This window comes from Ctenopharyngodon idella, chromosome 1 (genome assembly GCF_019924925.1).
Source record: "Ctenopharyngodon idella isolate HZGC_01 chromosome 1, HZGC01, whole genome shotgun sequence".
Classification (NCBI taxonomy): domain Eukaryota; kingdom Metazoa; phylum Chordata; class Actinopteri; order Cypriniformes; family Xenocyprididae; genus Ctenopharyngodon; species Ctenopharyngodon idella.
Genome location: NC_067220.1, coordinates 37,925,093 through 37,948,588, shown reverse-complemented (window position 1 = coordinate 37,948,588; position 23,496 = coordinate 37,925,093). Strand labels below are relative to the sequence as shown.

At 38.3% G+C, this 23,496-nt stretch overlaps 1 protein-coding gene across 5 annotated transcripts in view; it reads right to left on the bottom strand.

Annotated features, from left to right (window-relative positions):
• Positions 1 to 2,532: 2,532 nt before the first annotated feature.
• Positions 2,533 to 23,496, bottom strand: part of pnpla6 (patatin-like phospholipase domain containing 6) — a 34,545-nt gene continuing 13,581 nt past the window's right edge. Inside the window, exons 7-35 of one of the 5 annotated variants that reach the window (XR_007929370.1) lie at positions 23,299 to 23,458; positions 22,411 to 22,491; positions 22,000 to 22,128; positions 21,822 to 21,902; positions 21,548 to 21,677; positions 20,496 to 20,570; positions 20,253 to 20,356; positions 19,904 to 20,071; positions 19,701 to 19,778; positions 18,826 to 19,031; positions 18,548 to 18,679; positions 18,170 to 18,293; positions 17,870 to 18,059; positions 17,482 to 17,631; positions 16,856 to 16,919; positions 16,587 to 16,755; positions 16,167 to 16,349; positions 15,946 to 16,064; positions 15,446 to 15,602; positions 15,202 to 15,318; positions 14,953 to 15,022; positions 8,330 to 8,446; positions 6,955 to 7,103; positions 5,685 to 5,837; positions 5,391 to 5,507; positions 5,210 to 5,294; positions 4,955 to 5,103; positions 3,792 to 4,860; positions 2,533 to 3,755 (exon numbers count right to left, since the gene is read on the bottom strand). Coding sequence is in view for 4 of the 5 variants with exons in the window: in XM_051888888.1 (XP_051744848.1) it covers positions 4,780 to 4,860; positions 4,955 to 5,103; positions 5,210 to 5,294; positions 5,391 to 5,507; positions 5,685 to 5,837; positions 6,955 to 7,103; positions 11,934 to 12,050; positions 14,953 to 15,022; positions 15,202 to 15,318; positions 15,446 to 15,602; positions 15,946 to 16,064; positions 16,167 to 16,349; positions 16,587 to 16,755; positions 16,856 to 16,919; positions 17,482 to 17,631; positions 17,870 to 18,059; positions 18,170 to 18,293; positions 18,548 to 18,679; positions 18,826 to 19,031; positions 19,701 to 19,778; positions 19,904 to 20,071; positions 20,253 to 20,356; positions 20,496 to 20,570; positions 21,548 to 21,677; positions 21,822 to 21,902; positions 22,000 to 22,128; positions 22,411 to 22,491; positions 23,299 to 23,458 (3,538 nt within the window). In the remaining variant the exon portion in view is untranslated. Of the gene's footprint in view, positions 4,861 to 4,954; positions 5,104 to 5,209; positions 5,295 to 5,390; positions 5,508 to 5,684; positions 5,838 to 6,954; positions 7,559 to 8,329; positions 8,447 to 11,933; positions 12,051 to 14,952; positions 15,023 to 15,201; positions 15,319 to 15,445; positions 15,603 to 15,945; positions 16,065 to 16,166; positions 16,350 to 16,586; positions 16,756 to 16,855; positions 16,920 to 17,481; positions 17,632 to 17,869; positions 18,060 to 18,169; positions 18,294 to 18,547; positions 18,680 to 18,825; positions 19,032 to 19,700; positions 19,779 to 19,903; positions 20,072 to 20,252; positions 20,357 to 20,495; positions 20,571 to 21,547; positions 21,678 to 21,821; positions 21,903 to 21,999; positions 22,129 to 22,410; positions 22,492 to 23,298; positions 23,459 to 23,496 lie in introns of those variants that run through there. The other 4 variants (XM_051888888.1, XM_051888877.1, XM_051888904.1 and 1 more) reach the window with 4 other exon arrangements.

The following is a 23,496-nucleotide window of genomic DNA, read 5'->3' as shown; positions in this document are numbered from 1 at the left end:
CTGACTGTCCATTGTAGTCTCCTGATGTCTGATTTGGTAGCTGAACCAAACCAGACAATAATAGATGATCACAGGACAGACTTGATGGCTGAGTAGAACTGTTTCAGCAGCTCCTGTGGCAGGTTGAACTTCCTCAGCACTTCAGGCCCTGAGCGACGATGTGTCCAGGAACCTGAATGACTCCTCTGCCGCCACAGTGCTGTTCATGATGGTGAGTGGGGGAAGTGCAGGGGTGCACTATCATCTCCACTGTTTTGAGTGCATTCAGCTCCAGGTTGTTTTGACTGCACCAAACAACCAGCTGTTCAACCTCTAGTCTGTAAGCAGACTCTTCAACATTTTGGATAAGGCATCTGTCTTTTGTGTCATCTGCAAATTTCAGGAGCTTGACAAGAGTGCAGTGCAGTCATTGGTATACAGGGAGAAGAGCTGTGGAGAGAGTACACAACCCTGGGGGGCGCCACTGCTGATTGAGAGAGTCCTGGATGTGAGTTTTCCCAGTATCACTAGCTGTTGTCTGTCTGTCAGAAAGCTGGTGATCCATTGGCGGATTGGGGTGGGCACGGAGAGCTGAGTCAGTTTGGCTGTGAGAAGATCAGGCATGATGGTATTGAAAGCCAAGCTGAAGTCCACAAATAAGATCCTTGCGTAAGTCCAAGGTCTGTCAAGATGTTCCAGGATATAATGCAGTCCCATGTTGACGGCATCATCCACAGACCTGTTTGCTCTGTAGGCAAACTGCAGGGGGTCCAGCAAGTGTCCATTGATGTTCTTCAGGTAGGCCAACACCAGTCTTTCAAACGACTTTATGACCACAGATGTGAGAGCGACAGGTCTGTAGTCATTAAGTGATTTGGTTTTTTTTTGGGGACTGGAATGATAGTGGAGCGTTTGAAGCAGCACACTGCTCCAGTGATCTGTTGAAGATCTGCGTAAAGAGAGGGGTCAGTTGGTCATGGCAGACTTTCAAACAGACACCGTCTGGGCTTGACACTTTCCTAGTCTTCTATTTTTTGAAGACCTTGCATACGTTCTCCACACAAGACCTGAAGCGCAGGTTGGATGGCAGGAAGGGGGTTGAGGAGGTGTTGGTGAATGTGTAAAGTGCAGGTGTGGGTGTGGGGTGAGCCTGGACTTTTCAAACCTGCATTAAAACTCATTCAGATCCTCAGCTGTTTGTTGATTCCCCACCTATCGGGGGAATGGTGACTTGTACTTTGTGATGGTCCCTCAGGCCTGTCCAGACTGACGTCGGGTCATTGGCTGAAAACAGCTTTTTCAGCTTTTCAGAGTAGCTACTTTTAGCTACTCTGAAAAGCTGATCTCCTTTGTAAGTCTGTTTAGAGGCTGGTTATGCAAGATTTTATCCCCACTTCTATATGCATCCTCTTTGACATGACAAAGCTGTTTGAGTTTCATATTAAACCATGGTTTATCATTAGAGAACGATAAGAATGTCCTGGTAGGAATGCACATATGCTTAAAGAAACTGAAGTTAAAATCAATTTTATTTTATTTTTTCTTTTGTAAAAATATTTAAAAATAAATACTAATAATATTAATGATAATAAAATGGATTTTAGCTTGCAAAATTACTATTTTTATTTCCAAGACGACTGCATGTCTTTTAGCATTTAGCAATACTGCCTGACTGGTTGTTCAAGAGTCGTTCAACGATTTACCGTGGTCTGATTTTCTTTCATTTGAAATACTCGTTTGAAATTTCATAGGCAAAAAAGTTCATTGTCTATGTCAATAGCATGGGTGAAGCAAGAATTCATTATAAATAACACAATTAATCAAGACAAATTATTAAATTAGTTGTAAATTAAGTAACGAATAATTGACGACAGGCCGTTTAATTATTCTGCTTGTACTACGGTTACCACACCACAAGACATTGTTCAGGTTTTTGTCCTTAAAACGCTCTTGTGTGTAGGACTAATTTCTTACGCATCTCATCCCACGCCTCCGTTGCTAACTCCAAACCGTCATTTTAGAGCTAGTAATGGAGGCTTGAGCCATAGCAGACAAATCTCAGAGTGAGAGAGCCCTCAACAGTGTTCAGCAGTAGCGTCTCTAATACTAATAGCAAAACTGTAATTTTATCTGCTTCAAGAACAGCAGCGTTATTACCTCGCTAGTGAGAAATGTCATGTAGCTTTTAAGTTGTTAAACTATTTTACTAATAAAATCATAAGAGCAGATGTTTATGATCTCACAAACACTCATTTACGACTGTCTGATGGAAAAGATGAAACATGTCGAAGCAGAATCCTGATGACTCAGAGAGATTTCATTCCTTTCCCCAGGTTTGTTGATGTGAATAAACCTCTATGTCATGATCAACAGTTCTGCTAATAACAAATTGATAAAATCCAGTTTTAAAGCTAAATCTGTACTTTCACAAGAATGTAATATAATAGGTTTTATATAGATTTTCTAATGCGTAAAGTTGCTTTACAATTCAAAAAGGTATGAATAATCCCTCCTGAACATTAAATCATATTTCAAGAAGTCATTTAGTCAGCATGGCATTAAATAAGATTTTATTAATAATTTTTTCATTATTCAGTATTTATTTCTGAGGCTTCAAATGGTCACATGTGACCTGTCTGACCTTCAACAGACTCTCATGTTAGACATTCAAAATTATTTCCTCATTATCATCAGTGCAAAAATGCTAATCAAGCAAAATAAGAAACCGTTTACTGTTATTCTCTACAATCTCTAAAGTGTTTTTAAAAAGCTGTTTTAAAAAAGCCAGTGGTAAAACAAATAAATTAAATAGTAGTTGGCAATCATTTCAGTTCTCATAAACATATAAAACAAAGATGTCTCAGCGTAAAAGACTGAAACAAAGCAAAAGCATTAAGGATTGAGGAATTTGTACATCTAAGTGAGGTTTCAGGGAAATATACATTGATTATGGACAATTTTTGGGTTGGTGAATATGGGAAAGGATGACATTTGGCTTTGGAGTGCAAGGAAAATCTCATCCAGTACTAGATAATGCATTCCCGGCTCTCATTCAACAATATGACAGTTTAAACTCCTTACATCTTCATGTCTGGTATAATATTAGGTGTGTCCATTTTGTTCATATTCTCTCTCCTTATTTTTTTTTTTTTTTGCTTTGTGAATGTGCAATAACAAAATAAGGCATCCACCTCGTCTACCTGAAGCACAAGTAGCTCTGCATTTCTGAAATGCTGAAAAAACACTGTCAAAAGACAAACACCCATTCAAATCCACATGAGATATTTTTGGCATTATGAAACTCCTCATAAAAGCTCCCTCCCTTCTGCATTCCCTTCCTCACTCTGTCACTCATCTTTCACTCTCGTCTTCCCTGATCACTTCCTCACTATCTGCTGCTCTCACTTCATCTCTTCTTAGCTACCAGTTCTGCACTCACTTCACATCCTCACTCACTTCCTTGCTCTCTGCTGCTCTCACTTCCATGCTTCACCTCCTCGCTCTCACTTCCCCACTCACCTCCTTGCTCTCTGCTGCTCTTACTTCCATGCTTCACCTCCACTCACCTCCCTACTCTCACTTCCACACACACACTTCCTCGCTCTCTGCCGTTTACACTTCCATGCTCACTTCCTTGCTCTCTGCCGCTCTTACTTCCATGCTTCACCTCAACTCACTTCCTCACTCTCACTTCCACACTCACTTCCTTGCTCTTTGCCGCTCTCACTTCCACACTCACTTCCTTGCTCTCTACTGCTCTCACTTCCATGTTTCACCTCCACGCTTACTTCCTTGCTCTCTGCCACTCTCACTTCCACACTCACTTCCTTGCTCTCTGCCGCTCTCACTTCCATACTCACTTGCTCTCTGCTGCACTCACTTCCATGTTTCACCTTCACGCTCACTTCCTTGCTCACTACCGATCTCGCTTCGCTGCTCTCACTTCTGTGCTTCATCCCCATGCTCACTTCCTCGCTCTCTACCGCATTCACTTCCTACTAACGTGCAAGCATGGCAACCTTGAATCAAATACCATCAAAACTAATCTACCATTACAATCTAATCATTGTAATAGAAATGATAAGATTCCAAGAATCAGCATCACTACTTCTGAAGTCTTTCTGAACCTATGCTGTCTTTTTTCAGCTTCAGACCTTTAACAATGCATTCTGGGAAAACCATTTTAAGTCTAAAAGGCATTTTATGGGAGAAGTTGCCAATGAATGTTCAGTTCGTGACCATACACATACATACATACATAAACACCCTCACAAAAAAATTAAATTAAATTAAATTAAAATTACAAACCAGACACACCACACACTATCTCTACTGAACTGGTATAGTCTGGAAACAGACCATAACTTAAGGATAGTGGTATACTGGCTGCCACTGTAGACATCACTCTCATGAAACTCCCTTTAGACATTTAAGATGCAAAATACCAAAACATCTCAAGAGATATAGAGCCCCTATTTTTCAGTGGCACAGCATCTCAAGGAGTGATTCCTCTGCCTAGGTGGGCCCCTACAGTCCCTGGACCCTGTTATTACAGAGTCTTGAGCCGAAAAAAAATTCCAAAGGCAAAAGGGTAATAGAGGGAGTCACAGTTTTGGTGACAAGTTGTGGGTAATGTAGTGTTAATGGGTCTAATTCACAGTATCTTTGGTGACTTCCCAACAATCTTATTAATTCAGAAGTCATTTCTTCTGTATCTATCGTTACACTCCTCAGCCCTTGGTGGGACTCTGCTTCTCTTTCCAGTGCCCTTTGACCTCTGGACCCTGTATTACTCCCTTTTCAGCAATCCGCGACTCCAGAGAAGTCCATGTTGAGGTCTCTTGTAATGTTCCTCCTCTGACGGATCGTCTTCTCTTCATCCTACACAAAAATGTTTTTAATTTCACCGGTTATGTGGTTAGTTACTGTGTTAACTTTTAAGGCCATATATAAAAGGTTGCATGTATATACTCACTGTTGTGAAGATCCCGTTTGGTCCCCATTCTCCAGGAGACTGGTCCTCAGTGTCTTCAGCGTCCTCCTCTTCCTCTTCCTCACCCTCCTCTTCTCTCACTGTGTCCATCCCATCCTCCTCGTACTCCGTCGCATAGTCAGACTCCTCTGCTAGACACAAAAACATCAGATATGTACAAGTACAACGTACAACAAGTACATGATATAATACTAACTCTGTCAGAGTTGTAAAAGAAATGTTCTTTGGTTAACTGACCATCAGCTAAGTAGCTCTGTACTGGCTCAATCCTGGACACAATTTCAGCTAGATCAGTGAAGTCTGCACTGGGACACGTGCACGACTGAAACAAACAGCCAATCACAAGAGAATGATATTAATAAACAAAAAAGGGTGATTGAATGATGGCTTGTTTAAATGAGTTACTAAAAAAACTCACATCAGTCTTCTTGCCGTCATTATAGTCTGCTGAGCGATGGTCTTTCAGCATGTTTTCAATGATGTCCCCACGAGCCCACTCAGTAAACACCAGTTTACCATACTGGTAACCCACATCCTGAAAGACAACAGAAAACTTTCAGTATGCCAGTTGTGGGGGGTTATTTACTATAAGGAATAACAGCTATATGCACATATAATAAATACCCTACTGCTATTAACTATACAGTATCAAGACAACATAGAATAATTGCCCCTCTCTGTTTACTGTAGATATGGGCTTTTGTGTTCTCACATAGATTTCATCAAATTTCCCAAAGTCCATGGTTTTAAAGCGGTCGATGGGTGGGCGAATGTACTCGCAGTATGCACTCTTCTTGACAAGTTCCAGCTGCCGTACACAGGATACATAGGCCAAACGGGACTGGATTTCAGCCATGTCAGGCACCTGAAAGACAGAGGAAGCATTTTTTTTTAAACAATTTATGCAGAGCTAGCACAATCAATTTCATACACTGTATATTTGTTCTGTGTAGTACAGTTTCATAAACTTCTAGAGGTTATTCGGGGGCTTTGTAAAATTATGATTGAAAATATCCAACAGACAGAAATAAGCTAATTAAATTAAATAAAGAATATTTTTAAAGAATACAATATGTAACATTTAAACAATGAAAATATACAGTGCACAGCATACATGAGTACACCCCCTCTGAACAAATACAAAAGATGTATTTTCTTAATGATTACTAATACAATTCATGGAAAGATGGCAAAACTGAAATGTATTAAACATATACTTCATAAAAACAGAGACATATATGTTATTAATATCTGTAAAATAAATAAATTAGCCAATTTTGTTTAAATGGAAGGATTGCAGAAATGAGTACATTAAAGTACTTAAAGTACTTAAAACAGTGATTTGGTAATTCTCTTGTACCACTGTCCTCTTTTGTGCTAAGAAATAAGTCTCCTGACAGTTCTCTCCCAAGTGCTTCCATTGGTGTCAGCATTAAGTCTGAGAGTGATTCAGTGGGCTATATAACACTTTTAATTGTCTAGAAATTACTTCTCTTTAAATGTTTTGGTTCAACACACTTATCTGTTGGTCAAAAACTGCCTTAAACTTACACCAAACGTTTTTATTTAGTTTTATTTAGCAACGTTCAAGAGGGTGTGCTCATTTTTGCAACATAGCATTTGATCACTTTGTTAAGAAAATCTTATTTTCCTGAATAATTTTGACATGCTTCTTTGGTAATTGATCAAGCAGACTTGCTAAATAACCCTAACATGTCTTCTAAGTAAAGAGTAATTGCTGAATTTGTTAAGTTTCAGAGGGGGTGTACTCATTTATGCAGTGCACTGTAACATTTTACTCTGATCATTTAAAAATTAAATAGCTTTTTACATTTATTAATTTATTTTATAAACAAGATTAGAATTCTACATGAAATCTCTTTAAGTAAGGTCATCATGGTCAAGACGTTTCCTGATAATTTTCTGAAGTTGAATCTGATCTGGCTTCATAAGAAGTCTAATATCCCACAATATTGACTCACCTTCACTTTCTCTGCCCACGGGTTGATTCGTTTCCATAGCAGCCACCAGCCAGAAAGACTGTCACCGTAGTTACAGAGATCAGTCTCATCCTGGCTGCCCACATCAATGGCAATGACTGTTTTTGTGCCCATATTACGAGCTATGTCCGCTGCAGGGCGTTAGAATGCCAGTTGAATGCAAACAAATGCACACGCACAAAGACAGACATCCACAAGGTAGCAGGAAGAATCAAAGTAATGTTAATATTTCAGACAAAATCCTTACAGTAATAACTGATCACCAATCAACACTGTTTCACCAAACCCATAATTGGAAAGCTGACATTTTCATCAGGAATATGACCGAATAAACATCTATGTATCTAAGTATTTTGGCGAAACAGCCTTGCAGGTGTTCAGGACAAACAAATGATGGAAAAAGACAATCAATGATGACCAGTTATGAAGATGCAATTAAAACCTAACAAAGTAGGCTTAAAAGGTAAGTGATGCATTAAAAAAAAATTGAGTTTTCCACTTAGCTTTATATGATCAGAGGGATAAAACACAGGTGATCTTCATGCAAGGAATAATTTTGTCTTTGGCAGTGCAAACTGCTTGATTGCTGCGAAATAAATCGGATCAAATAATAACACGGAACATCACATGCAAAATCTTGTCTTTTTCCCTTCAATTAAGATGCCCCAAGTTGAAATGCAACATCTGTGAACTTTGTCTTTTTGCCTATTATGTTGCACTGCAAACTCAAGGACTTTATGCTGTTGCTGTCTGGTGATTTTTAGGGCCATTTCCTTTGCTTTTTTTATTTAGGAAATTAGTCCATTTAAAATTCGACTACATTAATTTCCACTTTCTTATACTGTAAAGAAGAGACATCAAATATTTATAATCACAATTTAGGACCAATCATACACCAGACAACAACATCAACTTACAATGACTGACATTTACAATCTGATCAAATTTCATGTTTTTAATAGGCTGGTGAAGACTAGAAGTCAAACAACTGACCATCTTTGTCCACACCACCCAATCCCTGCAAAACTTTATCCATTTGTCTCTGAACAATTCATAAACTTATCTAAAAGACGGTCTAAAACACTACAACAATTTCAAATGTACTGGAAATCTCCCAGATGCCAAATTGACTGATTATCATATTAGAATAGACACAAATTCTGAGTTCAAATGGATAAAGCAGAACCACTCATTCTACCCTCAAAATGATATAATCAAAAATAAAATCACATTGTACTTACTTAGAGCCACATAGCTCTTTAAATCCAAAAATTAAGTAATTGTCCAACCCAGATTGTGTTTCTGGCCCCAGTGGCCCTCTCTCAGTGGAGCAAGGGTTGCTCTGGGGCGTACTTGCCTGGCAGGTTGTTGATGTATCCTCCATCCATGAGCAGGTTTCCATCTTTAGGGTCGCAGAGGGGTGGCAGGTACCCGGAAAGGGTCATGCTCGCCCTGACATAGCGCCACAGGGAGCCTACCACACCAGGAGGGGACAATAACCTCTTAATAACAACTAAAGAACGTATACGTAATGCCCCAGCAGCGCTTGGAGGTGACCCTGAAGTCACATTTTTGGTTAGTAGCGCACAGACCAGCAGGGAGATACAGTGATGGTCACCCCAAGGACGGTGTGCGGTGGTTTAGTTTGGCCTACCTCATACAGTGAACCCGACCTTGACAGAAGTAGAGTAAACACCCATGAGGTAAGGTTGACTTATTTTTCAACCCTGCCTCACTGCCTTTTTTTAACTTTTTTTAAATTGAACAAAAATGTTCAATTTGTCATGGATTTCTAATTTGCAAAATGTACAATTTATGCTAATATTCTTATAATTAATTCACTTATTTTCATCTTTAATTACTCCATGACAATAATGATGTATTTTTAGGGCAGAGAGTCTTGAGGAGACAGAGTTGAAAGACAGTCAGTGAACATTTTGGGCACTGCCAGCCTGTTCCAGCCTGCAGTACCAGACTCGGCCAGCAGGTGTCAGGAGAGGCGTGACAGTGACATGGGTTGGAAGGAGAGAGATAAATCGAGAGAGGCAGGTGCATTCAGCATGTGGCACATTTAAAGGGATAGTTCACCCAAAAATGAAAATTCTGTCACTGTAGATTGATGCATTTTTGTAGGCTAAAACCTGGAAATGAGTTTGTATTTTAGCAAGTCCAATTCCATCGCCCTGAAGCCAATGTTTGTCTGTTTTCTAATGGGTTTTTGATTAAATGCTTGAAATAAGGTCTGTGGTTAACACAAGCTCAAGATATTTTTACATTTTATTCTATGACACATGATTTTTTAAACCCTTTTACTTCTCTTGAAATATGCGGCTGCTAACAAGGGTCTAAATGGGACTATAGAGGTTGAGGGGAACATTAAATGTCATTATGAAAACTCGTCTACTCACTAGTCTGCTTTCACAGCCCCATTGTGTTTATAATTATGTTTTTGTGAACTACTTTCAGGGAAAACATTTTTTTAAATAAAGACTGAAAGAGTTGTCAGAAGCTTAATGGTGGTGATGTTGAAGTCAACCATGGTGTAGTTTAACATTTAGCTTTTTTTTACTTCAAAATTCATAAAAGTTGTGCTAATTTGTGAAGATTATCAAGATGAACAAAACATGTAAGAATCATGAACTTCTGCTTAGTCACAGAGCATATTTTCTGCAATAAGCCAATGGAAATATCCTATTGGATTTTTGTTGAGGGAACCAGGGTGATGCTAACTTCTTGGCTGGCCTACAAAAATTCATCATCACTTCAGTGCTCTGTTTACTCACCTTCATGTTTGATAAAGTAAATAATGACAGATTTTTAATTTTGGGATGAACTACTTTAAAGCAAAATAATGCCCACTGACAAAGGTAAAACGACATAAAAAGATCTGTCTGTTTAAAATTTTTGACATTCCCAGTGCTTGAAGTGGGGAAAAAAGTAAAAAGTGTGGGTGTAGGTTAAAATACAGTTCCCGATGGGGTGGGGGAATGGGCGGTGGGGGGTAGGCGGTTTGGTTGGGGGCTGGGCCGGGGTGGAGGGTGTTGGGGGCATTGGGGGTCCCCCTTGTTTGAAATAGAGTTCCGGAGGGGTGTTGATTGGGGACTGGGCCGGATGGGGGGTATTGGGGGCTGGGTAGAGGGTCCCCCTTGGTTGAAATTGAGTTTCCGGGAGTGGGGTTAGGGTTGGGGGGGTGGAACTGGGAGGGTTCCCCTTGGTTGAAATCGCGTTCCGGGGGATAGGGTGTTCATCACCACCTTTCGGCCCGCGAGTGATGACCCTGCTCGCTTGCACTGACGCTTTGATTTTGAGTGGCAAAGTACCGGAAACATGTGAGAAGTGCCGGTACGCAAGAAAAATTGAAGGTACGCTATAGATTAAAATATAGATGTGCCAGCACTGCGTACCAGTGCTTACCAGACCACTTCAAGCACTGGACATTCCTAATAAGTTAGCCAATGTAGCTAGCAGTGCTGCAGGATCCAGAACAACACCTCCCAGTGACCCTTGACCTCAGAAATACTTCATACATGTAGAATAGCATCCTACAATAGATAAACATGCAACGACATGCACACAGTGTGTCTGGTGTGCTGATGACAGCCAAGCTCAAAGGAAGAGTGCATGTGATGTATACATGATAGAAGTGCATATGTAAAATACATTAGCCTGAACAGCAAAACTATGACGCAAGTATCTACAGGTGGCAGAAAAAATAAAGCAATATATCTTCCAGAATATTTTTTTCCAAAAAACAAAACAAAAGAAAAAGCCATCATTAACCTTGTCAACACCAAAAATCACATCACAACATCAATGTTGGTTGTAGCTTAATGCAAATTAACATAATTATGCAGTGGTTTAGCTAGAGCAGCTGACACTAGACTGCAAAACAATATTCACCAACTATCCTGACACAGTGAATGACAACAACTGCAAAAATCATTCTAAACTTAACAGTGCCATATTTTCCAGAAGCCTATACTGTTCATCTATTACATTTGAAATGCAAACTGAAATATCAAATTACAAAAAATTGTAAAAATAACCAATATATGCACATTTGTAACTGTACATCGGCTGAATTCTACACTAATGCACAAGAAAAGGAAATCTGAGCATCAGATGACTGTGTGCACTTCAAATCCAAGGATAAGAGTCTATGTGTGTAAAGTGTCATTTACAAATGAGCTGAACAGGGAAGAGTTGGTTTGAATAGAAAAACTAAATGTAAATTGTGCATGTAGTGGTCCTGAGAGTAAATGGCTGAATCTTACGAAACTGATCAAGAACAGAAAATTAAATAAGAAAATTAAGCCTATTCCACTACCATTAAGCCTACCCAGACAGCAACATAGTGTGGCCCAGATTCGGCCCACATCTGGTACATGTGGATTACACGCGGACCAGATGTGGGCCGGATCTGGGCCAACACTATGTTGCTGTCAGGGTATATTGTACTACTCATGACAATTAAGCACGAGAAAAAAAAATCTATATAGTTGCTATTTTGTATTAAAGTACTTTTTAATGCAGAAAAAATGCTGTATTACAGTAATGAAAATCTAATGACAATAATGGAAATTACACATCCGGACACATTATGGTCATGAGAATATGTGGGATAATTGTGCTTAATTGCCATAAAAAATAATCTCACAATGCAAATGTCTATGACATGTTTGACATGTTTTTCGTCAGATTCAGCCAATGTAGTTTTTATCGTGATTATGAAAGCACAGTCTCTCCTCTATTCTTTCTCTCCTTTAATACTATCCCTTGTTCCTTCCAAACCATGGGTTCCCAATGTAAACAAGGGGGTTAATTTGTTTTTAAACAGGACAAGAGACAATAAAAAGCAAAGGGTAACTGAGTGGTTGGTTGTCGCAGGGATATTGGTGTAGCTAAACCTCCTTTAGGCTTCTGGAAGTTGGTGGAGGGGGGAAAGGGGGCAGAATCCTGACCTGGGACATTGTTAACATAGCAACCATCCACGAGGAGGTGGCCGTCCTTGGGGTCGCAGAGAGGAGGCAGATAAGGGGTATAGGAGGCACTGGCTCTAACATAGCGCCAAACACAGCCTGGCAAAATGAAGATGGAGAGTAAATCAAAACTGGACAAGACGTGGAGAGAGACAGAGGAGGGAGGGACAGTAAACAACAGGAAACAGATGAGTGAGAATGACAGGGGCGACCCAAAATTCTCAGATAACCCTCTGTAGTTTCATGGACATCTGGCTATGCCAATCGGACATCTTATTCTAATCAGTATAAACTTAAAAAAAACAAACAAACACAAAAGCTTGAATGTAGATTGTAACATAACTGTGTGGTTTCCTAACCAAAGAGGGAATGAAAGCTGAATATATCGGCAACTGCATTTATTAGAGATGTCAATCTAAGCCATGCCAAAAAGGACAAATAAACAGATTAGAAAAGGAGGCAGAAGAGGTGGAAGAGCACAAACAGGGTGAGATTAAGAGATCTGAAGGCTGTTAAGTATTATGGCACACACAACGTTAAACTAAAGATATGATCATGTGGACTGCAGCTTGTCTTGTTCACTGTGAACAAAACTACATCAGTGTGATTTGTGTTTCTTGAGCGTCACCTGATTTATAACCACTGACTGACAAAAAGTTGAAAGACTGATTGGTGGCCTGATATTCAATTATTTACACAGAATATATGAACTAGAAAACTTTACAAATACAAAGTTTTTCCAGGCCTGACAATCACATTTTTTCAAATAAATTAATATTATTAAAATATTATTCAAAAAATTATTTTTCCAGGTTTTCCATGACTGTGAACTACCTACATGAAACTAACAAAACTATGAAGGAAAGTGGTTGCCTATGGACAATGGACATACACCGCTGTTATACAGTTTATGTCATGATATATATATAAAAAAAAAATATTTGACTGGAGAATGCTGCGACTGACCAATCAATATCAATCAAGTATCCAGAGAGCCGTGTAATATACACTACCGTTCAAAAGTTTGGAGTCAGGAAGATATATATATATTTTTTTGTATTTTTGATTCTTTTATTCAGCAAGGTCACATTAAATTGAGAGTTAAAACATTTAAGGCCAGATCAGTAAATTCTATTTCAAATAAATGTCAAATAAATGCCTTCAAAGAATAAAAAACTTCCACGCTATATTAAGTTGCACAACCATTTTTAACTAATAATAACAAAAAATGTTTCTTGAGCACCAAATCAGCATATTAGAATGATTTTTTTTGAAGGATCATGTGACACTGTTCATCTGACACTTTAGCTTTGCTGAAAACTTTAAATATTAAAACAGTTATATTCTTAAATTGTAATAACATTTCCCATTATTACTGATTTTAACTGTATATTTGACCAAATAAATGCACTCTAATTCTTTAAGACTCTTCTTTCAAAAACATAAAAAATCTTACTGACCACAAGCTTTTGAACAGTAGTGTACATGTATATTAAAATATAATTTAATGAGAGCAAATAAGATGTATGAAAAAGTTAAAAAATAAACAAACATGAATTTTACAGAATATTTTCTGTAAAATGAAAATGTGCACTATCCATTGACAAAGCAATAGATCATGTAACTCAAACTTCTCTCATTCAATAAGCAGACATAGCTATCAGCCTGCCAGTGCCAATAATCTCAATATGGCCACATACCCACATTTAACTACTATTATTCAATAACCTGTGAAATGAGTTTGAATATGTTACTCTCACATTTTGAAACTGCTTGAATATAAGAAGACATTCTAACATGGGCAACATCCACAGCTGAGTGAAGGCATAATGTTTGCAGTAAAGTGTTTGGACTTGTAATTCCTTATATGTGCAGTGTGAGAATTAGAAGAGTAAGCAATGCTACAACAGCAGAATGAGGAGGAAACAGCATTAACAGGGCAGGGGGAAGCAAATGGGTAATGCGTTCTGGATCCTACAGACACCACTAACAGGGGTTTTACCTTCTACAACAGCTAATGGTGTTTACTTTGACATGACGGGCACTTAGAATATAATAGAAAAGAAAACAGTGAGATCAAGATGTGTGAAAAGGACAAGAATGAATGCAAGATTAGCCATTCTATGGCAAAAGCAGGTTAAGACGAAAGGTAGGACAGAAGGGAAGACAGACAGAAACTTTGACAAAAAGGGGGATAGAAATGAAGTGAGGAAAAAAACAGAGACAAGCTTTGTCCTTGCAGTTAGTGAGACATGCGAATTCAACCCCAAAATCCATTTGGGCATCGAGGGGTGAGAACATGACCATTTATAAGGCCCCCAAATTCAGCATTTTACAGCTCTAAACTGTAGTCAATGTTGTTAACATGAACATTAATTGATCTATCCAGAGTGAATGAACTTATATTACAGTATGTCTGTTCCCTGATTAATACATGTTTGACTGAATTTGGGGACCAAATCCAGAATTCAGAGATACAGGATGCCATTGGTCAATCCCAAAATGCATATTAGTGATTATGCATTCGACAAACACAGTGAAGGAAATTAATCGCTGCATTAACATCTCATTTGGGTAAATGCGAGTTAGCAGGCAAAATGAAATGGGCATTTTCTGTTTCTCTTAGAAACAATCAATTATTTCACACAACCCACATGCAGCATTAGCTCCTCTTTCTTGATGCATGCTACCATTACAAATTCATAACTTATACAATAACCAGACAGCCTGAACATCCCAAATTTCTGTCAAGGTTATGCGTTAACAGTAAACATTTGAAAAGCCTTTTACCAAAGTTCAGTTTTAATAGTATTCAATCACTGCTGTAAAGGGATTTTTTTTTCTCATTTTTATATCAATATTTAACATTGTCATATGCCAAGATTATTTAATTGTTAAATTCATATATTATAAATAATTCTTAAAATATTCTTTATATTCAAGAAGTCAAAAGCCCCTAACACGGAACCCTGGGGAACTCCACATTTCATTTATCACTCACCATCTTTATGAACACGCATAGCAGAAGCCGTGATGTCCGTGGTCACGTTGAAGTAAGGCAGCCACAAGTCCTACAAATACAAGCATGAAAAACACACGTTAAAGTTGTCACGCATATGATAATCACCCTTCTTAATTACATCAGCTATTTTGAAGATGAATTATAATACAGAGCAATTAAAACTGACAAAATATGTGTTTCAGAAACATTGGGTTAGATTTCTGAAACAGAGCTGTGGTGACCTCTCACCTCGATTTGTTTGTCCTCAAAGACTTTGGAGATGCTGGTGTTGAAGGCAGAGCCAGAGAACATGGACGTAATTGGATAAGTAAGATCCAGTACCGTTTTGAACACTGAGTTCATTGCCTGAGGGCAAGAGAAAAAGATTAAACAAACTAAAATTTCAGTGATTAATAAATCAAGATCTTATATCTTATCTGATTTCTCAAAGCAAGGTAGAGGGCTTTGAGGGGACAGATAGTGTCAACGTTACCTTGGACCACTCTCTCGCCCTCTGCTTGACCCGAACAGCATTTCTCTCCTCTGCATACAGAGCACCAATGAAAGAGCCAATGGAAGTTCCTCCCACTATGTCGATGGGAATTCCCGTGTCCTCCATGGCTTTGATTACACCAACATGAGAGCAGCCCCTGCAAGATTGAACATAACATTGACCATTTACAAAAACCAGGGTAATTATAATTATCTGAAACTATTATAAATATTTGTGTTAATTGAAAAAAAAACTAAATTAAATAACTAAAAAATAAATTAAATCTAAATAGTAATATTTAAAAAAAATATAAACTAATGCAAATGACAAAAGAATTTAACTACACTTAAAAATTGAAAATATAAAAATAAAAGAAACTACGACAATAGTAACAGTGACAAAGACAAATTTGAAAATAAGTGAATAAAAAAAAAAACCTTTAGTCCATTTTTCAGGTTTGAATTTAAATTATAGTATAACGATTGCTTGGTGTCACTCACCTGGCTCCGCCTCCGCCCAGCACAAGGGCGATGCTGTTTCCTGTTAGTACTCTGGCCAGCCGGGAGAAATCGCTGTGTCTGTCTGCAGTCTTCTCAAAAACTTTTTCATATACCTCTCGCTGTATTACACAACCACATCCATACCAAACACAAGGGTTAATAAAAATCTTTGTTCTCTAAAATTTAAATCAACAGAAAGCTAAACATCTTTTTTTTTTTACCAGTTTGGAGGGGCTTCTTCGTGAGAAGACTCTACGAGGGCACTTCAGGTGAAGGTGTCCAGAGCACCAGCTTCGCATGTTCAGCCACTCAACGGTTCTCGAAGGACCAGGCCCATCTTCGCGATGCAACAGAACCAACTGCTTCAGGGCCCGTACCGCTGTGTTCTCCAACATCTGCTCCAGCTGAGTAGGTAAAAACACGGAGAATCAAAACAGAACCTTTTACCATTAAGTCTGAATCTAAATTCTGATTGGATAATCTGTTTGAAGCTTTCCGGACACAAACTTGTTAACGCTAGGGGTGAGAATCTTTGGGTAGACAGTGAATCAATTAAATCAGGATTCATAGGTTTTTTGATTCAGGAACAATTATTATAATTTCAATTCAATTAATGATCCAACTTATACTCTAACAAATACCTCTCCAAGTGCAGGTTCCTGGTCTCCAAGCCCCACAATGAGGATGCAGTCAGCTTGTCGGATGCAGCGTTGAGTCCATGGGGTCATACCGCTGTCCGTCTGATACAGCACTATACGATTAATGTCCTCCTGCTGAGCCAACCAACCTGACAACCTGTACTCGTGGATACTAGAGAAAGAGAAGCAGGGAAGCAGCTAAGCCTTCACATTACAATTAAAAGACGCATGACATGCGTAAATACGTATTGTTGTACTGATCTCATATATACCTGTCCAAAGCAGAAGCACCAAGTCTCTCTCTGATGATGTCACTGGTTAGCAGCAGGGTTGGTCCTGTTTGAAGAATAAGAGCGTGTTAAGGCCCAGATATACTTCAAGCGAAATCAAAGAACGAACTGGTGTGACGTCATTTCAAACAAAATAAGGCCAAAACAAAGTTAGTTTCGGAAGTTCAAAAACACCTTCGAACTAACATTGGTCTGGGGAGATTACTTAATAAATAGGTGTGCTTCACCTTCTGACATGGAAATCTTCTCTGGTTCATTTCTTTTCTTCAGTCTAAATTTAATTTAATAAAAGCCTATATTTAATGTTCATCATATAAAGTGATTGTGTCTCTCAATTCATACCGCTCAATTCATATGGATTCATTTTACAATCTCTTTAAGAAGTTTTTGAAGTGTCAAAGTGGTAGTTGCATAGCTGTCAATGGAGAGTACAGAAAAAGGGATAAAAAAACAACAACTTGTATTTCATCAAAAATATCTTAATTTGTGTTCTGAAGATGAACGAAGGTCTTACAGGTGTGGAACGACATGAGGGTGAGTAATTAATGACAGAATTTTCATTTTTGGGTGAACTAACCCTTTAATGGTCAATAACTGCTTAAGTGTACCTATGGCGCTGAGGGCATGGCTAAGCTCCAAATTGAAGGCATTGATTGGCACATCATCACAAACAGGAAGCACGGCCACAGTGGAGAGATTACTGGCTGGGTTAGTGACGTCCGGACTGGATGGCATGCTTGGCAGGCCCAGCGCAGAGCCTAGAGAAAGGAAAGAAAATTGTAAAATTTCTTAAAACTTGCATTTCTTCAATCTTCCTTTGTTTAAACACAAAAAAGCTCTGCTTCATGTTCATTGGCTTACTAGTTTTATCTAAAATTACGACCAGAACTCGTCTCATTTTCTCTCCTAAGATGATTTTTTTTCTCTAAAATCAACTTTACTGAAGCTTTTAATGTGAGTTGGCTGATTAATGTTTGGCTTTTGGGCTAAACGTACTTGAGAAAGGTCCACGGGGCTGTTGGAGATTTCCCAAAATCTTCTGCCCAAGCAGATGGATCAAGCGTGTCACCACCTGCGGGTATCTTCTTTTAATATTGTTGAGCGTTCCTTCTGGAAGCTTCACCAGCTCAGTGTCTCTGACAGCATGGACAGTGGTGGCACGAGGCTGCCGTGTCAAAGCCTCTACCTGAGAGGAAATAGAGGAAACTCAGGGTTAGCCATAGTTTAGCGATCCTAAATCAGTTTAGACTAGTTTAGTCCCTAAAACTAAGGTTCATGTCAGAGCTTTAGACTCACAACTCCGATAAGATCTCCTCGTCCGTACTCTCCGACCAGCTCCTTCTTCCCATTGGCTTTTCGAATGACGGAACGCAGTCGTCCATTCAGCACAATATAGGTGCAATCGGACTGATCGTCTTGCCTACAGAACACAACAAATTTAATGACTGTTCAAAATTTTGGGGTCAGTATGAATTTTTTTCAGCAAAATTAATACTTTAATTCAGTAGGGATGCATTAAATTGATCAAAAGTGGCAGTTAATTCTAAAGATTAAAATGTTTATAATTAACAAATTACAAAGTACATTCGCACTGTTGTCAGCTAAAGAAAATATTATACCTAACTAAATAATAATGAATTAATTGCACAAAAATACAGGAGAGAGCGATGGTACCGATACAGAGCCCGTCCTGCTTCAACAGCCATCCAGTCGATGGCGAAATCCATCTGTCGTACAAACGAGGACATACGGATAGCCACGGTGTGAGCTGCACTAAGAACAACACTTGGCTGTTCACGCATGATCCTACAGGGGGCAGCACAAACACAGACAACATTACCAAAACTGCTCTTTGGATGTAGATTTGTTCTTTGTTCTTATATTTGCAATAGAGTGCCATTCAATAGGCTGAAAGAGTCAAATCAGCTGCAGGACTGTATGGAAACACTCACTCGTAGAAGTCGGATTTGGAGATCTTGAGGAAGGTGCAGTCACGCTCAGCTTTGATGGTGAAGATGAGCGGCTCTCCTGTGAGTACAGCCAGCTGACCTACCATCTCACCCGGCTGGGTCACAAATAGACACACTGCTTCCTGCTTATCGATCATCTTCTGATAGACGTGAAGACAGCCAGAGAGGACAAAATGCAGACTCACATCCTAAAAAAAGAGAAGAGAGAAAAGAAGAGGAAGAAACAGGATCACAAAGAAGAAATTGAGTATATATGGAGTGGTAATGTGGAACTAAAAAAAGCTGACCAATCAACTGTTCAGACTGTCAGTCCAAATCTGATTTTTGTGCATATCAGATCATATTTAGCAATTCTGAATGGCAAAAAAAAAAAAAATTTAATAAATCTGTTTCAAGCTACATTTTAATTATGGTTTCTGGATATTCATTTCAGTCTGAATACTCTGATCGGATTTTGCATAGCTTTTTTGCTTATGTCACTTTCTCACGCCACGTAAAACACGTAAACACGTCAGACGTTATTGCAGAAACAAAGTTATGTTGTTGTTTATGTGCAGGTTGCGGATACTAAGAAATAAAATGCTTGAAAGAAATACTTGTCATGGAAACCAATGCAGATAATGCGCCATGAGACACACAGATCGTATCTGAACAGTTGTGATACACAGTCTGTGGACAGTCAATCATTTAGATCAGATAGGATACACAAATAATCAGACTTTGACTGCCAGTGTGAACATAGTCCTAGACTGAAAGGAAATATAAGCATTTGATTCTTCAATACAAGAGATCTAAGGTTTGCCAACAAAATTGGGCAGCAGAGAAAGAAAGGAAAGGAGATTAGAGAGGATGGGCACCTGGTCTCCCTGTCTGGCTAACACAGATCCAGCTTTAGCATGATGAAACGTCACCCTCCCATTCAGGAGCGTAGGGTCCTGATGATGAAAGAGAGAAAAGAGCGTCAATAGAGATACAGGCCTGAATGTTAGAAATCAGAAGAAAATTAAGAATAAATTCATTTTACTAGACAATGAACTGCACCACACAAACACAGATATACCTCAATCCTCATGAGTTTGAGAATTTCCTTCTGGGCCTCCTCGAACAGCGTAGCGTTAGGTCGCCCTTGAAACGGGCCAAAAATGTTGTCCATCCCCGACTCCTCCTCAGGATACAAATACACACTTGAAGGAACCTCGTCCACTGTCACCTTCCTCTCACGCTGCTCCTGAGACAGAAAACAAGCATGATGTCTTTACATTGTACTTTCAATGTTTCAAATCTTTTTGTCTAACCGAAAATCAAAAGATGTAATTTTTTCTAATTCTTATTCTCAATGATTCTCAGACTCTCATAACTGTGATACACAATATGTTGTTAATATGTTAAAATATATGTAAAAAACTCACTCGTGTGAAAGCAGGTGGAGTGGGAGCTCCATCTTCGGCAGATACAGAGATACGGCCTCTCTCATATGCCATGTCGAAATCTGAACGCAGACTCTTCTGCATTCCTGCACCACACACACACAACAAAAAGAGTTTATGAAAAGGTCAGCAGTAACATCACAGTATGACACCAACATAAGCACAATACACTTCACATTTTTTATACATGTTTCTATATTGTATAAATAATGTTATTATGCTTACCTGCGATGTCTACGGGCATGGATATGGTCCTACTGAGGGTTGGTATAGTGCTGCCATCCTTCCCATGATCCCCACCTGCAGACAGGGGTGCATCATCAAAACTCTAACTGTTAAACATATGTAAAAGCCTAACATCACTCAACACAAACAACTAGATAAGACTCACACTGGGAAGTGTTTTACATAATTAGCGAAGGATTCTTAAACAAATGAACTAACCAATGCTTATCAAGATCGATAACATAAAAAGTCCGCTATCACATGGTCTGATTTTCAGATGTTCGTAAACAACAAAACTATTAGTGTGAGGCTTCCTTAATAGAGTGCAACAATGACCACCCCCTTTTTTAGTGGCGTTGGTTCTGGAAGTATTTTTTCCATTCATTTCTCCCATAGGGATTATTAAAAAAAAAGTCTTTGTTAAAGAGTTATAAGCCATTAATTAAGCTAATGAGCTACGAGGTGAATCATAACATTACAAAGTTTTATTTAAAGCAAAAAAAGTATTTGAAAATCGGACAATGGTACAAGACTGTGTACTTAACGGCTTTTACGAGGGAAAGAACTACAATCCCATGAAGCATTGTGAACAAAATAATTGAATTAAAGATGATGGAGAAATATAAAACTAGTCAAGTACAAGTGTTGATTATATTTATAAAAACAATATATTTTAAGTTAATTGCAAAATATGCATATATACACAAATATTTAAATATTTTGAGAGCATAGAGATTGACTCAAATACATTTGCAGTGCTTCATGGGAGTGGGTGGAGCTAGTGTGTTGTTTTTTCGACTCTCTGGCTGATTGGTTTAATTTTCTGTACAGCATCATGGGTAATGTAGTAATGTTATTTATACACGATTATTTTAAAATAAGCTGAAATAATGTGGGCTGAAGCAAATACCATGGATTAACAACCTTTGAAGGTTTGTAAATTGTCATTCAAAATCAATTTCCCTATGAAGAAAATGAGTAAATTTTTACTTTTAAATATGAATTTATTTGATAAAAATTTAGATTTATAATTTTATGATATTCTGCCTCACCAGTAGCATTTTGGACAGCGGCCTCACGGTGTTTATCAGGAACGGTGAGACTGCCAAAGCGCTTGCTGTGCCGTACGGGACTGGAGCGTGTCGGATGAGGAGAGAGAGGAGAGGGACGAGGCTGCATTTCCTAAAGGAAGGCAGACAGAAAGGAAATATCTGAAAATATGTTGGATACTGTGAAATATTTTAACCTTTACTATATGGCTTACAATACAACCAATCGTGAGAAAGAAAGCGTGTGTGCATCGAGTGTAGATCTGTGTTGACTCACATGGCTGAAGAGTTCGTTGGTGAGCCCCAGGTAGTTGTGCAGGGCCAGAACCGTCACTCTCTGAAGACGGACCATGATGATCTGCAGTGATGACACAACAGGAAGCATATTTTCAATTACTTGAGGTGTCCCTTACAGATAACAATGAAATCTTTTGAGCGGTCTCGTTAATCCAGACCTGAACCACTCGCACAAGACTCTCTGGGTATTTCTCAAAGATGGACAGAAAGGCATCAACAGGCAGTCTGAGGACAGTGGACACTTCTGCCGCTCTCGCCGAGACGGTTTTATATGGTCTCTGGTGACCCTGAAATACACAAACACACTGCACACAAACGTTCAAACCACTTTCATCCTTGAATTATGCATAATATCCAGAATATGTAATCTCCTGTGAGCATTTTCCAATGTAAAGTGCTTTATTTTTTCACTTGCTATTTGACTTTAAGGGAACATTTAAAAGAAAAGGGAAGTGAAGAGGGAAAAGGAAGTGAATGAAAATATCAGGAAAAAGAGAGACAAAGGTTGTTTAATGCATTTTATAAAATAATTATGTTACACAGAGAAAGGAATTGTGGGTGTGACTCACTGTGATGACATCAAGGATGCTCAGTAGACTGTGAACACTGTCTCCGGGGAAAACCTCTTTGACCACTCCATCCTTCCCATCCTTATGAGAAAGAGAACACTCAGTCAGTATAGAGTTATTATTCTAAACTAAAATTAAAACCATAAAAAAATTTGGTATACTATAATAAAATTACAATGTAAAAACATGCATGTACATAATAAGTGCATTGTATCAAATGATTAATTTAAATGTTAGTAAATAGTAGTTTAAGACACCTAATATAAATTTCAAATTTCCATACTTATCCAAGTTTTGCGTGATGAAAATGTGAATACACTGAATTTATTAATTCATGTTCGACAATCACTAAATGATCACTAAACTTAAAAACATGAAAACACTCTGCTTGTATGATCATTTATTTTTTTAAATTCTTAATTTTATATTTTAGAAAACTGAACAGGGTCAGTTTGTTTTCTTTTTTCCATACTTATCCATACCTGGAAATTACTTAAATCAAATTCCATACTTTTACAAATTGCGTAGGAACCCAAATAAAATTAATAATAAAAAAAATAAAAAAAATTGAAATTTTTGTTTAGTGTAACTTAAAGTATTAAAATATCTGAAACTGAAATAAAAAAAATACTACAAATATATACAAATCAACAAAAACAACAATGACAAAAACAAATTACTTAAAAAACTGAAAAATACAGAAAATATAAAAATAAAAACTAATTCAAAATATAAAAATCTATAATAGTATATCAATGATACTAAAATGAAACTGTCTGAGTCACACTCACACACAAACAAGCACATACACAGATTGCAGTGCCTTATATTCATTTTGCCACAACAGTGTTCACACACACACACACACACACACACACACACACACACCTGTCCAGTAAGACACAACTCCAGCTTGCCATCCTGTACTACATATATGCTGCTATCAGGCTGACCAGGTCTGAAGACATATTCCCCCTGCTGGAACTGCAGAAACACCATGTGTTTACACAGCTCCAGAAACAACGGCTTCTCAAAGTGACCCAACACGCTGTGGGAGAGAGAAACAGAGACACCAGACCAAATACA